At 43.9% G+C, this 15,591-nt stretch overlaps 1 protein-coding gene across 2 annotated transcripts in view; it reads right to left on the bottom strand.

Annotated features, from left to right (window-relative positions):
* ITGA4 (integrin subunit alpha 4) overlaps positions 1-8,273 on the bottom strand; it is a 79,513-nt gene extending 71,240 nt beyond the window's left edge. For both annotated transcript variants that reach the window (XM_036858974.1, XM_036858975.1), the window contains exons 1-2: positions 7,973-8,273; positions 7,528-7,649 (exon numbers count right to left, since the gene is read on the bottom strand). In XM_036858974.1, the coding sequence (XP_036714869.1) occupies positions 7,528-7,649; positions 7,973-8,169 (319 nt within the window). In that variant the 5' untranslated portion in view covers positions 8,170-8,273. The remainder of the gene's footprint in view (positions 1-7,527; positions 7,650-7,972) is intronic.
* Between the last annotated feature and the right edge of the window lie 7,318 nt (positions 8,274-15,591).

The raw sequence follows: 15,591 nt of genomic DNA, 5'->3' as shown, positions 1-15,591 counted from the left end.
CTTATATGTGGAATCTAAAAAAAAAGAAAAAAAAAAAAACAAGCTCGTAGATAGAACAGATATGTAGTTGCTAGAGGCGGGGGTGGGGAGGGAGAAATGGGTGAAGGGAGTCAAAAGGTACAAAAAGAAAAATAAATAAATACAGTGCATTACTGAGCAACACCAAAAAATAGCTTACTATCATAGAGTAATTTGTGACTATCTTCTATAGTATTAGGAAATTTAGGCAACTTTAATAAATTAACACAAAACTTCCTTCATGGGTAATAGAACTTTTAAAAGAAACCTGAAAGGTAAAAATGCACCAGGTGTATCTGTTTAATAGCTGATTAAAATAGATGAAAAATTTAAAAAGACTGCTTTCCTCCCATACCCCTGCTCCCCCCCCCCACACACACTTCAGATGCCAATCTCAAGTCCACCAGCTATTGAAGTTTCCTTTGGTTTGAATAATTTGCTAGAGCGGCTCACAGAACTCAAAGAAGCATTTTACTTACTAGATTACCAGTTTATTATAAAAGGAGGTAACTCAGGAACAGCCGGATGGAAGAGACACATGGGGCAAGGCATGAGGAACTTGCAGGGAGCTTCCAGGTCCTCTCTGAATGCACCACTAGTCCTAAATCTCCACGTGTTCACCAACCCTGTCCTTGTGGGTTTTTATGGAGGTTTCGTTACATAGGCATGATTGATTAAACCATCGACCATTGGCAACTGGTTCAACCTCCAGCCCCTCTTCTCTTGCTGGAGGTCAGGGGGATAGAAATGAAAGTTCCAACCATCTAATCATATGGTTGGTTCCACTGGCAACCAGCCACATCCTTAGGTCCTAAAGTCACCTCACTGACATAACAAAAGATATTTTTATCACTCTAGAAAACTCCAAGGCTTTTAGGATCTCTGTGCCAGAAATGAGGGTGAAGACCAAATATACCAATATATTTTTATTACAAATCACAATATCCTACCCTAGACCCACCCCCAGAGATTTTATTAGTTCAGGAGGAGGCCACCAGCACTGGTATTCTTAAACCTCTGCAGGAGAATCTAGCTTGCAGCCAGAGTTGAGCAACAGTGTTCTAGTCGCCTCTCAAGCTGTAGGAAGCCTCTGGGATCTCTCCTGGGCCTGATGATCTATTCAGCCTAGAGAGTTCCCAGGTTAAACTCATTAACCTCCATGGCTTTGATTACCGTCTCTATGCCAATTACCTTCAACTCTGAACTGCCCCTACAGACCTCCCCTGCCCTCCAGACCCATACATCGAACTGATTTCCAGATATTTACTTTTACATCTCACAGGACATGGCACCATCATCTATCCAACAGCCCAAGTCAGAACCTCGGGTAACATTTTGAAACCTTCTTTATCATCTCTCTCATTTAATAATTACAAAGTCCAGTTCACGGAGACCTGCTCTGCAGGAAAAGAGCAGATTTCAGCACTGGCTAAGCCAAAGGCCAGTACAGCCACTGTGGACCCCCTGCAGATCTTGCCAGCTTTTGCCACACAGGTGTTAGTGTTAATTGACGCCTGGGCTCCTCCCTACTTCCTTTTCTCTCACTGAAAAGCCCAGAAACCACAACACCAGTCATCCCAGGCCTCTATGGCTACCCTAGTATAAGAAGCCAGCCGCTTGAGCCCCTCCCTGTACCCACCAAAGCCCAAGTGCAAGACACCAGCCTAGACCCTTGTGGCGGACCCCACCATTGCGCCCGGGCTCAGGGTTCGGCCCTACAGCTGTGCATCTGCATGCCACTAGCCCGCTGCCCGTCACCAAGCTTCACTGCAGTGCACACGCCCAGGGGAAAGTGTGCAGCCATGGGGGAGCACACGGACAGCGGGGCCCCTGTAAGTTTCTGTGGGCCTGAGTCAGGCTCTGCCTTCTGTTGCTCAGCACCACAACGCCCATCTGCAGCCAACAGCTCCAACTGTGCATCTGCTACCCCCAGCCCCACACCCAGCACCAGCCTCCACTGCGTTGTGCACACGCCGAGGAAGAGTGTGAAACCACACATGAGCATGCTGACAGCCAGGGCTTCTTCAGCTGCCAGAGAGCTTACCAAGCTGTAACACAAATAATCCCTGCTTACTTCTCCAACCTATCACCACTTCACACTCCACAGTTCAACTGTATGCATTTTTCTTTCAGTCCAAAGACGCTGCCCTCTCAAAGACCTCAGGGTCTTCATACACACTGTTTGCTCTGTCTGGCACCCTTTCCCATAACCTCTTCCTCTGGCTGACTCTTGATTTTTTTGTTGTTGTTGTTGTTTTTTTTCAGTTTTCCACTAGAACATCAATTTCTTAGGAAGACATCACCTTAATCTCCTAAATAGATTAGATCTTCTCACCATGCTTTCTTATAATAACCTAACCTATAGACTGTAAACCCCTTGGGGCAAGGGCCATGTTCCTTTTGTATGCCCAGGTTCTCACCCTTTGACATCCCTCAATAAATGACCTACAAGCACAATGGATTACCATATCTGGCCCAAGAACTGCTGCCAAAGGGAGAGATTTTTTAGTCATTAGAAATATCACCCAGTGGTCAAGTAAACTTTAGGCAAAAACTAAAATACATTTTAGAAAATCTCATCTCTTAAATTAGGTGGAAACCATTCTTTTAGAGATGGAGTTTGGGAAATTGCTGGAAATAAGGAAACAATTCTTGTAATATGATGGCTAATTCATGAAGCTCTCTGTCTTAATTTTGTGCATAATTAGCATAACAACCTCTGTTCAGGGGTGATTTTTCAAAATGACCAGTCTGTATCAACATCATCTTCATAAGCTACAATTTAAAGAGTATCACAAATGAGAAAGAAAAGGAAAGTAATCAAGGACATATTTGAAGTTTCAACAGTGAGAGGTTTGCCTTTTAATGTTAAGCTAATAATTCCTACAAATCAGGCAGAAGTGAGAGTGAGGTAATCATTAGTTTAATGACACAAATGCTAATTAACTGAACCTCCTCCAAGTAGGTTATGTAATATAAACCAGGAGGCTGGCTAAGGCAATATAATTTCCAGAAAGAAACCTGAAGGGGAATAATGATGACTAACTTAATAAACCACTGTTCTTTCTAGTAAGAAAAAGAGGTACAAGGAGAGAGCTTAAAGGTCTAGTAACTATACAACATTGGTCTAGAAAAGTGAAAATTCCAATCATTTTATGCATAGACACTGGGAAGGCACCTGCTAAAAAGTTAGTGTTATTTTACATAGGGAAGTTATGTTTCTCTAGAACAGTGCTGTCCGACAGAAACATAATACAAGTCACATATGAAATAATTTTACAGTAGTCACATTAAAAAGTAAAACTGATGTTAATAATATATTTTCTTTAACCTAATACATCCAAAATATTTTCATTTAAAAATGTAATCAATATTAGTTTCAAAACATTTATTTCAACATGTGATCCATATCTAAAAAATTAAGAGGGGCTTCCCTGGTGGCGCAGTGATTGAGAATCTGCCTGCCAATGCAGGGGACACGGGTTCAAGCCCTGGTCTGGGAAGATCCCACATGCCGTGGAGCAACTAGGCCCGTGAGCCACAATTACTGAGCCTGCGCGTCTGGAGCCTGTGCTCCGCAACAAGAGAGGCCGCGATAGTGAGGCCCACGCACCGCGATGAAGAGTGGCCCCCGCTTGCCACAACTAGAGAAAGCCCTCGCACAGAAACGAAGACCCAACACAGCCATAAATAAAATTAAAAAATTTAAAAAAAAAAATTAAGAGATTTTACGTATATGTATGTGTGTGTGTGTGTATGTATTTTTTTTTTTTTGGTACTAAGTTTTCAAAATCCAGAATGTAATTTGCCCTACAGTACTTCTCACTACAAACTAGCCACATTTCATGTGCTCAATAGCCACATGTGGTTAGTGGCTACTGTACTGGACAGTGTAATTGTATAATTTTAGCCTCTATTACCCAGACAAGTGTGTGTGTGTGTGTGTGTGTGTGTGTGCACACGTATGCACACCCAAACACACACGTATAATGCTACTAGTGGCAACTTCAAAGTAATGAAAGATCTAGTATTCCTTTTGAATGACCAAATAAAGGTAATCTTTTTAGTATAATTTTTTAGCCATTTATGTATTTTATTATGTTCTAATTGTTCAAATACTGGAAATGGATAAATACATTAATGAAGTCATTATTTGTGATGCCTTAATTTAGCAACCATCTGTGATCAAAGTTTCCTTTTAAAAAACTTAGCAAGGATACAAAGCACCTGAGTGGAAAAGCAACTGAACCTGTGGAAATCACTATGGCCTCCCCAGACACGGAGTCTTCATGAACAAGTTTGGATTCAAACCCTCCTGATGGAGAGACTACCTTCCTCTGGTTCACAGAGAGCAGTACCAAGGAAGTGAGGGGAGAGACACTTCTTAGTCAGGCAGGAAGGTGGAAGAAGCCTGTTTGCACACAGGAAGAAATGCACCTCTTCTACAGTCAATTCACTTCACTAAAAGGGGTATCTGATTCTCAACATCTCATACCCTGAACATTCTAGATAAATAGGCATCTGCTGCTCACTTCTGATTATGACTACAGTGAATATACCATAGTATGGGACAACATTAGCCACTGCAGGGAAGAGGGGTTAGGAGATAGGGGGGAAGGGTATTGACTCCTCTTCTGAGGGAAGGAGTCTGTCTGAATCAAACTTTGATCTGAAATTCTGAGACCTAAAGACTAGTCCATGTAGATAGCACTTTGAATTGTGTAGGAGATTGGCACCATTTTAAGAGATCTTTCAACTTCATCTCTTTGATAGCAAATTAGGCCATGAATGAAAGAAAACATTTTATGACATGGCAGTCATAGCTGAATCTTTAGTTATTATAAGATTTTTCGGTTGGGCCAACAAAAAATATTTTTCATTGTGTTTCAACTGTTACCTTTTCATTTACACATTTAACTTTTGGTTTCATCTATTAACTGTCCCTATTTATAACCTCAACCTGCCTACTATAACAGATAACATGCAGATATAGATTTAAGTAGAAAATAGAGACAAAAAATAAATATTTTTTGAATGTCAGTTGTATGTCAGGTACTGAGCTAAGCATTTTGCATATGTTATAGCCACCCATATTTGAGACAGAAAAACTGAAGCCACCTTATATAGACGATTGTGTATGTATTTTTTCCTTGAAAATTCTTCATAAAAAATACTACATAGTCCACAAACCTGAGAATCTGTAAATGTCTTTAGTTACCGATGTATCATTTTCAGTGTTTCCTTTCTAGACATTATCCTCAATCCCTTATTTTACAGCTTCAAGTTACTTCTGAGTCTGTGCTGAATTGAAACACACGATTTCTTTATATAAGGAAGAGAAGATATATCGTTTGAAATGTTACATGAGAAGTAATTTCAGTCAACTCTTTTGCAAATGTTCATAGCTATTACTACAGCTATTAGTGTTTCAACCAGTTGACTGACTAGAAATCTTGTCTTCCTTTTTGCCTTTCATCTCAGTAGAAACCTTTTTATTGATCAAAAATTTAAAAGTTAAAAATATCCCTTTGGCTTGTCATTTCTAATTAATTCTCTTATTCACCAATCAGGTCGATGACAATCAAACTTTCACTTTGCTTTTATTCATTTATCCATCCAGTACATCTTCACTTAATTCATGTTTGTTGAACATCTACCATGTGCACATTTTTCTGTGGATATTTCTGTAGTCAACCCCTATGCTCCACGTGCCCAATCAACTTAGATTTTCCTTCAATTTTGGCAGGTATTATTATCTTAAATTTTGAATTTTATATAATATTATGACAGGATCTTTCCAGTTAACTACAGACATCTAGAAATAGATTCAGTGCCCTTCCAGGCAGGAAGTAGGAGCTAAATACCAGTAGTTATAATGTCATGAATCAGGAAACTATGACAGGACAACAAAAATAAAACATTCCCTCCTGAGACCTTGTCAAGATCCTCTGGCAGATCAAGGCTGTCTGCTCCGCTCCCTAATTCTTCATCCTACAAGTCTCTCATGCAATGAAAATTATGCTTTGCAGAATTATTCCAAATGGATAGGTCTGTGAATATGTTATGCTTTCCTAGTCTGCCTTTGGGGATGGAAGATGCTTAATGAGAGGCTGGGGCCTATTCTACACACTGCAGACAACTCCTACTATACTCTTACGGATGCTGAGTCAAAAATAAACTTCCATTATGTGCATACTCTATTTGACTTCATTCTCAATGAAAGGAAGCCGCTTCCCAGTTTGAGAAAAAGCAAAGATTACTACCAAAAATGGGGGGAGGGGAGTGTTAAAGATTCAGTAACTAGCTTATCCCAAAAGTCCATTGATAGCAAAGATAAATAGGAAAAAGGTACCAATTATGACCTTTTATTCACCATTCACAGATGACTCATCAGCGCAGCAGACAACATATCGGACTCGTCATTGAATTTTATTTTCACTGAAGATGCACACATGAGAGAAAAGGGCTTGGACTTTGGACCCAAGCAGACCTGACTTTGACTTGAGGTCCCATCTTCCATTCACTAGCTGAATAACTTTAGAAAAAGTCCTTGCAACTCTCTGAGTCACAGAGCCCTCACGTGTAAAGCAAGAACAATGCCGACCATGATCCAGTGGTGTTTTGCGGAAAACAAGCAACATATATAGCAGTTCCTAACCATGTTTGAAGCAAGATAGGGTCTGAATTGATATTAGTTCCCCTTTCCTCCCCCATGTGTCTATGCAAAGCAAATTTGCTTTTGGCTTTGAAACATGAACTTTCTGCTCTCCCCCATCAGAACGCATTTTTCAAGCTGTCACAAATCTAAGAAGAGACACTAAGAAATGATTTCAAATAGAGGTAACCATTTAACATCGGAGTTTTTGGAAAGAAAAATTATTATACGTTAAACTTCATTTTAATCATATTAACAGTGGAGATGCCAATTTTTTCTTGTGCTCTCCTTTTACATTTCATATCTAAGTAAAACTGTATCATTTTCTTTTTCAGAAAGCCCTTGGGCTAAATGACAGGGTATGGGATCAATTCCAACTGCTATTCCTGATCTGCCCCTTAGCCTGTTCTTTAACAAGGCTGATAGGTCAAAGATAGAAATAAAATTCTCAAGTCTTGGCTTAGCTGGATCCTGTCCTTAACGTGCTGAGAGACTTTAAGATGTGTTTTACACTTTGCGGGGGCGGGGGGGGGGGCGCGGAGGGGAGAGGTGAGGAGAAAGTTTTATAAGAAATTTTTCTCCACATAGTTTGGTCAGAGTACTGCAATCATTGTCATAAGCAAAAGGGAGCACAATATTGACAGAAAGGAGACCACGTTTATGTTTAGAAGGGAAGATGGCGTAGAGTTAATAGTGAAAATCATTCGCTTTAAACTAGAATAGGCAACACCAGTTTTTCCAGGACTTCTGCTACCGTGGGGCTCACAAGTGTGTGTGTGTGTGTGTGTGTGTGTGTGTGTGTGTGTGTGTTGGGGGGAGGGGGTCACGAGCTCCCGGCCCCAGGTCCAACTCACCCAGCTGGAGCTGTTCGCACGTCCGCTCTGGGTTCTTTCCAATCCTGCATCTGTAAATCGCCCCAGGATTGACCACTGAAGTGTTGGCGAGCCAGCTGGCCGTGGGCGCCCCGACTACGAGCCTAAAGTGAGCAATGGGCACGTGCGCGCAGACGTGAGCCGTGCTGGCCACTGAACTCCGGGTCTTCACGGACTCCTCCGCCCACCACTCCGCGCACCCAACCCGCCACCCCAAACTCCAGGGCCTGGCGCCAGAACGCAGCCCGGGTGCTGCCACCCCAAGATAAGTTAGTTTCCCGAGCACTCCTCTAGCGAGCTGGCCGTCGCAGGGTTCCCCTCCTGCCTCCCGCGGAGGGAGGAAAGTTTGAACCGGGCAGGGAATCCCCGAGGCGCCTTTCGCTCGCCGCTCTGAGATGCCGAGGGCGCCGCCTCCGACCCCACTCACCAGCGGTTCGCCCCGTGGCTGTGCAGCACCACCGAGTAGCCGAACAGGGTGTCGGGGGGGCCCTTGAAAACCAGCGCGCTCTCGGTGTCCACGTTGTAGGGGCGCCCGGTCGGGACCCCCAAGCACAGCAGGAGCACCACCGCCTCCCATACGGCGGCCCCTCGGGGGCCCGGCCCGCACCTCGCTTCCGCAGCCATGCGCTCTCCGAGGGGAACATTCAACACCAAACGGCCACTGTCCGTCCCCAAGTTGCGCGGGATGAGACGGTCGGCCAAGGGGAAGAGCGCCCCAAGAGAAGAGGCTCAGCGTGTCCGGCGCCGGCGGGCGGGCGGGCGGGCGGGAGGGACGGGGGTGGGGGGGGAGGGACAGGGGGAGGGAGGGAGGGGGAGTCAGGCCGCGGCGGGCGGAGCGATCAGAGGTGGCCGGGGATGCTGCGCGCCCGCCGGCCCCCACGCCCCGTTTCTGCAGTCTGGAGGTGCGGTGCTCACGTGGTCCCGGGGCGCGGGCCGCTGGGTGGGGTCCCGGGCGCAGTGCGGAGCCACAGGACCCGGTGCCGTCTCCACGCACGTGAGACTGTAGGGGGCGCTAGGGGACCTTGGCTGCGCAGAACGCGCGTCCAGGCCGGGGCCTCCTAGTCCCGGAGCACGGGATGACTCCGGGCTCCCGGGACTGCAAGAGTGGAGCCGGAAGGGGTCCGGGGCTTCGCCTTTTATCCGTGGTTGAGGCCTAGATGCTTAGCGGCGTGGCCCCAATCCGACCCGCGCGCGCCCCGCTATGAACGCAGAGGCTCCTCGGCCTGCCCGGCGTGGCCCAAAGGCCGGCCACAAACCTGGGCGCCGGGAGGGACTGCGGCGGGGAACTGTCCTGATCTTCCGTTGATAGTTAAGCGGTATACCTGATTTTGGGGGCATAAGCAACCACTAGGGAGCCACAGATTAAACACAAAGCGCACTCCCTGAAGGCGCCCGATAAAGACGTTATGGTATATCACTTCAAGACTCAGAACCCTGCACCCTTCTAGGCCCACTTCCTTCCTCCCCATACTTCCTCTTAAGTCCGGGCTGCTTGCTTGAGGAGCAGTGGCTCGAGCTGAAAGGCATAGGCAGGCAGTTTAGGTTGTTGCTGAGTCCTAGGGCGAGTCTGGGTTAAGGAAGCACTGTGCCTTGCCTCACTTCAATGGATTCCTCCCTCCGGTTCTTGATGCTCCCCCTTTCCACGCATCCACTCGGTTCCTCCGGATACACCTGCCCTCATGGCTCAGACCCAGCTGAGGTCAAGAGTCAGACACCATAATGAGCCTCTGAAAATGCGCTGGGGACCCACAGCCCAACACACCTGAACTGGGTTTGATTCTCGTCCTAATTAATCCAGGTGTGCCTCAGGTTTCTTTCTAGAGCAACCAGAGACAGCCATAGATAATTAGGCTGGTATTTGCAGAAGATGCAGGTACAGTTATTAATTATTATTGTGTGGGAAAAAAAAGAGAAAGAAAAAGCATTCATCAAGTAGTGTGTGTATGCGCATGTGCATTAAAACCATACTGAAATAGCACCTCTGAAGCTGTAAAGGCAGACACGTAATTAAAATACTTGTTCATTTACTCAGCATATTCATTGAGCAGGCACTTTGCTAGGTCCACAGGATGCCATGGTGAACAAGGCAGGACAAGCTTTCAGAAAAGTTTTCAGCCAAGTGGTAGACAGACAAACATTTACTAACTAGAGAAAGTTCTGGATGCTTTAGGGACAGTTAGAGTTGAAGGACAAGGAGGGTTGTTAGGCTAAGCACTTTGAGAGGAGGGATGTGGGACAGGGCCGGCAGGGCCAGGCAGAGGAAGCGGAAGAGGTGGTCTTGGCTAGAGCAGTTAGCGGCTCCCACACAGGATCGTACAATATGAGGCTGAGTAGGGAGGCAGGGACACACTGTGAACCTCCTAAGCCAGGCTAGGAGTGTTTATGCTGGAGCTAAAAGGAGGCTGTTGGAGGACTGGTCTGGATCAGCTGCGGGTTTCAGAAGTGTGAAGAAAAAACCGAAGACAGAAAACCTAACTTTGCAGGCTCCTGCAGTACTGAGTGGTGAGATGAGGGTGGCCTGAACTAGGAAGGAGCAGGAGGGATAGAGGAAACAAGAGATTCAAGAGATATCTGAGAGTCAGAACCCGACAGAACGTGGTGATAGCATTGGTAAAGACGCATGTGGAGCTGAGATGAAGGAGTCAGGATGATGCCCAAGTTTCGAGTCTGGGATCTGGGAATATGGTGCTAATTCACAGAGAAAAACACTGGAGGAATGAGGTTATGTGTGTGTGTGTGTGTGTGTGTGTGCGCGCGTGTGTGTGTGTACAGATGGGGGGGCGTTGGTGAATTAAATTTTAGACAGGTGGAGTCTGAGATGCTTGTAGAGTGTTAGGATATTCTAGCCAAACCCAACCCAATTATTTTTACTCTTTTGTCAACAGACAAAACAAGGGGAGTAGTAATCCTCTTATTATTCTCAATAAGGTAGAAGGCAAATAATGGTAAGTGATAAATCTATTGTAAACATGAAATGAAACGGCTTCCAGAAAGTAGCTATCAGGGCCCATGGTGAATGGTCCTGCTCTGATTTTCCGCTCAGGGCATATTCATTTCTGGGTAGATCGACATCCTCATTTCAATCCAGTTCTACAACTAGCTCATCATTCTGAAATAAGCTTGCTGCCACAGAATTTCCAGTGGAGGCCCAAGAAGCAGGTATATCAAAGGCCCTCACACACCCTCCAGGCACTGGCAGTGTCAGAGCCACTGATCTGAACCGCCACCTCTTCCTTTCCCTCCTTTCACTAAAATCTTATACAATGAAATCCACTCAACACAATTCGTTCACAGGATAACTAAGAGGAGTAGTGGCCAGTAGAGCCCTTGATAGGGCAGGACCTAATTTCTGTAATGGTCGTTATGGTTATGATTTCACTACATTTGCAGAAACAGCCACCCTTTATGATCTCATACACTGTGGTAGCCCCGAGTTTTCTTCCTCCAAGGCTTAGAGAACAGTCCATGTTTCCTAAGTCGGGAGAAATAAAGGGTATTCAACATTGCTATTACAGAGCCTGAAGATACTGCTATATCCCCAATCAATTACTTTTGCAGGCAAGAGTGAGAATCAGGTGGGGGGTGGAGAGCATGTAGGCGGGAGAACAGAAAGACTTTTTAAAACTTCTTATGCCTGTCACTCACTCTCAACTGAACTGAAATATTCAGTCATTCAATTAATGTGTCATTTGATTAATATGTTTCAGGTGCCCACTGTGTGCTAGGAGATGCGTTAAGGTCTCAAATAAAAGACAAAATATAAGTGATTTCTATCCTTGGTAAGCAGTCCTCCCCAGTAGAGAGGATTCTAATATGGGTTCGCCCAGTTTCTCAGCTGTTATCAAGAATGAGCATTTCTCCTTGAAAGGCTCTCTTTTCACGGCACTTTTTGAGCCCGTCCCTCCTTTCTATCTGGCCACTCTGAGTTTCCTTTGCTGGCTTCTTTCCCTCTACCCTAAGTGTCGGAAAGGCCTACGGCTCCATTCTAAGCCCTCTTTCCTTCTCTTTCTCTCCTTCTTAAGAGCTCTAACCCATTTCCTGTATCTTTAGATACCAACTAAATAATCTCACTAAATACCACCATGATTCCCCAGTTCGTGTCTCCAGCCTGGACCTCTCTTCTCAGCTCCAGACCCATATGTTTTACTGCCTACCTGACATCTCTACTTGGATGTCTACTGGGCATGGCGCACGCAACATGTCTAACACTGAATTCTGACCCGTATCTCAACTATTCTTCCACTCAATCTTTGTTTCCCAAAAACAGCACTCCATCTGCCTGGTTGTGCAGACCAGAAACTTGGAAAGTAATTCTGAATCCCCTCTCTCTCTCTCTATTCCCCACATCTAATCCATCAGTAATTAAGTTCTATTGATCAACCTTCAGAATATATCTCCAGCTCATCGGTTTGAGGAGCTTCTTCTGCCCTGCTACCACCCTCTTCCAAGTACGATAATCTCATCTGAGCTGTTCAGTAATCCAAGACCTGATCTCCCTGTTCATCCCATCCCCACATCATCGATTTTCTACATAGAAGCTAAAGTGAATTTTTAGAATTCTAAATCAAATCATGCAGGCTACTCCCTTGCTTAAATCCTTTTTTGTTTTTTTAAGACTTATTTATTATTTTTTTATTTATTTATTTTGGCTGTGTTGCGTCTTAGTTGTGGCACGGGGGATCTTTCGTTGCAGCACGCAGGCTCTTCATTGTGGTGCGTGGGCGTCTCTCTAGTTGTGTTGCACAGGCTCCAGGGCCCATGGCCTCTGTAGTTTTACATGGGCTCTAGTTGAGGCGCATGAGCTCAGTAGTTGTGCCTCGCAGGCTTAGTTGTCCTGCGGTATGTGGGATCTTAGTTCCCTGACCAGGGATCAAACCCACGTCCCCTGCATTGTAAGGTGGATTCTTTACTACTGGACCACCAGGGAGTCCCTGCTTAAATCCTTTAAATAGTTTCCCATGCTCTTCTAGTACAAACCACACTTAACATGGCCTCCAAGGACTGGCCTCTCTGATCTGGCCTCTGACTACATTGCCAGCTCACACTGGCTTTCCTTAAGTGCATCAAGGTTTTTTTCACACTCTGTGCCCTTGCCCATATTGTTCCCTCTGCCTGGGCGCACAACCTCTGACTTCTCACATGATTCCTCTCTTTCTTCAGTCTCAGTTGAAAGGTCTTCTTCTCATAGACGATTTTCCTGCTCATCCACTTAAAATAGGTCACCATATTGCAAACCATCCTTTTCACTCTCTTCATAGCTCTTTAATTTATAATCACAGATGTCTTTACCTTTTCATTTTGTCTTCCTCTCTAGAGCACAAGGGCAGAACACATGTTGTGTTGTTACGTTATTCACCACTCTATCTCCAGCACCTGATATTCTGCCTGACCAACAGCAGGTGTGCAGTCAGTATTTTTGAATGGCCCTTGCATGATTTGGACTTTTAACATCACTAATGTCATAAACTGAAAGAAATCTGGATATTTACAAGTCTATGTTCATTATGGATGTGTCCTTTGGCAGATTCAACGATGTACTACAAAACATGGGTCTTACTCTCAATCAGCTTATAATTTATAAGGAGAGATATGATATGCCTTGAGAAAAAGAAAAGAAAAAGCAACCAGAAAAAAAAAAAGTTGGAATAGGGAGGGAGAGGAGAATGTGTTTGGATAATGCTGGCTGGGTTCTAGAGATGAGTCTGAGATATTGGCGGAACGTCCATAGACATGTCTAGCAAGTAATTTTTAAGATTTTTTTTAAGTTTGTTTATGTTTTCTTTAATAGATATTTTTAAGTTACTAAAGTAAACCATGTAACATGTAAAACAATTAGTGATGCATAAAGAATATGTTTGCGATCTCTTCCTGCCTCCCTCTAACCCAACCTTCTAAAGTGCTCCCTTTCCCCCAGTAAAACAACTGCTCCCAAGTGCTTGTCTCAAGGTCTGCTCTTGGAGGATCTGAGCTACGACACAGGAGATAATTTTTTTCACAGTAGTAAAGTTCCCAACATGAAACAAAAAGCTCTTTTATCCTGATAGGTAATATTAGTCCAAATTTCCTGATGCTTGAATATGAATATCAACGACCAGGTTCCTTTTTAAAAAAAAACGAAATAATGCTTCTCCTCGTTATAAGAGTTCTGAAATCTGCTGAGAAACTGTGTAAAACATACCTCAGAATCCCCAACCCTGGAAGACCTGGAGACTGGGGTATTTATCCAAGGACTCACCCTCTACTGGTGGAGGGCTAACCTTGCCACACTTACAGGTTGCACCTGTTCGCAGGCAAGCACGCTCCCAAGTGCCAGAGGAGTCCTCAGTGGGAGATGAGGGACACAGGCACCTGAGCAGGGAAGCTGCCAACCTTTGGAAAGTGTACTGGGCAGGGGAGCTCTGGGAGCTCAGGTGGCCCAAGGGGTGGGGCATCGACAGCATTGGCCACAGCTGCCAATCAAAACCATACACGGTTTGTTAGTGTTACTCAAGCTTGGTTTTTAATCTCTTAAATTTTCTCTGGTTGGCTGGGGAAAATGAGCAAATGTGGATAATGCACTTTAATGCAGTACTTAGCACATAATCAATACTGAAAAAAATAGTAGCCCTTTCTCCTTCATCCTTTTCTTCTCTTATCATCATCGTTAATGATGCAATTTGTGTAGAAATAAACTACCAACAGAAATAAACTCTGTATAGAAATCTGAGTTCAGTGCCAATGACTCATGTGGAAGGTAGTTTAAGTTAATAAAAGGCATTTTCTGTCTCTATTTGCTTCTGTTTATTTATTCACTCATTCAACAAATATTTATTGAACACCTATTATGTATAACTGAGAGATGTTATGCATAACATGGCAGACAGATTTGGGATTCTTATCCTCTTGATACTTTTATCCCCTTGTCACTTTTCAGTACATTGACATACATAAGCAGATGCTTTTTTCTACAGCTATGAATACGTCATTTCCCTCTCAGAGACCCTTAATGGCTCCTCCCCCAACTCAACCCAATTAAATTAGAATTTCTTGCCTGGGGCCTACTACCCTCCATGCTGGGCCTCAAACTAACTTTCTTTCAACCCATCCCAAACATAGCCTATTTTTCCTTCCCTCTGGAAATGTTCCCTTTAGTTTGGGAAATTAACAGATCAAGAAATAACTGTTTGAGCCAGTAGGTACCAAATACCATACAAAATGGTGCCTAACAGAGAAATTCAACAGACAAGTTTCTTCTGGCTGGATTATTCGGGACAATTTTTCTGGAATAGAAGGACAATTTTGAGAAATTTCACTTTCTACCAGTCTTTTTTACAACTCCTGAAACTACTGATACTTTATAACTTCTTAAACTAAGCCTATTTCATGCTTCAGTTCAGAAGAAGAAACAACTGCTCCTCTTGTTATGGTGTATAAAGGACCTGGTATAAAACCATTCTCCCCACAGAGCACATAGTTATTATGTGACAACATTCTATCTCATAAGTAATCTGATCTGGAAGATGGGATTTGTGCGCTGGAATGATTTAACAACTGGTCCATGCAAGATCTCAAAGGTTCACAAGACACACAGATAGTTTACAGCATCACTCTCTTCTATTATCAGAGGTTAGAGTCTGTGTAAAAGGGCTATACAACAGCGTCTTATCTGGAGGCTTTCATACGCATGACCTCATCTTGAAAAATCAAGTTCCTAGGCACTTTAGAAAAGGACATGGTAAATAAACAGTGTAAAATTGGTTAATCATGGGTAAAGTTTTATCACACAACAAACGTTTATGTACACATATTCCAAGTACTCTGCGGATACAAGAAGTTAAAGATGTGCTCTTATTCTTGAATAGCTGGCAATCTAGATAGATAGATAAATCTGGCAATTTAACTTAGATAGACAACACATGCAGACCTCAAACCAGAAAACAATTTCAAAGCAACTTACAAAATATGTTGTGAATATAGCAAAAGCTATATAATGCAATTGTGATGCTTTCAGAATAGCAAAAGGTTTCGTTGGGGGACTAAAAGAAATAAATTTAGTTTAATCTTACC

The sequence above is a fragment of the Balaenoptera musculus genome, chromosome 7 (assembly GCF_009873245.2).
Source record: "Balaenoptera musculus isolate JJ_BM4_2016_0621 chromosome 7, mBalMus1.pri.v3, whole genome shotgun sequence".
Lineage (NCBI taxonomy): Eukaryota > Metazoa > Chordata > Mammalia > Artiodactyla > Balaenopteridae > Balaenoptera > Balaenoptera musculus.
Note: the sequence above shows the minus strand (reverse complement) of the source record. Positions and strands in the feature narration are given on the sequence as shown.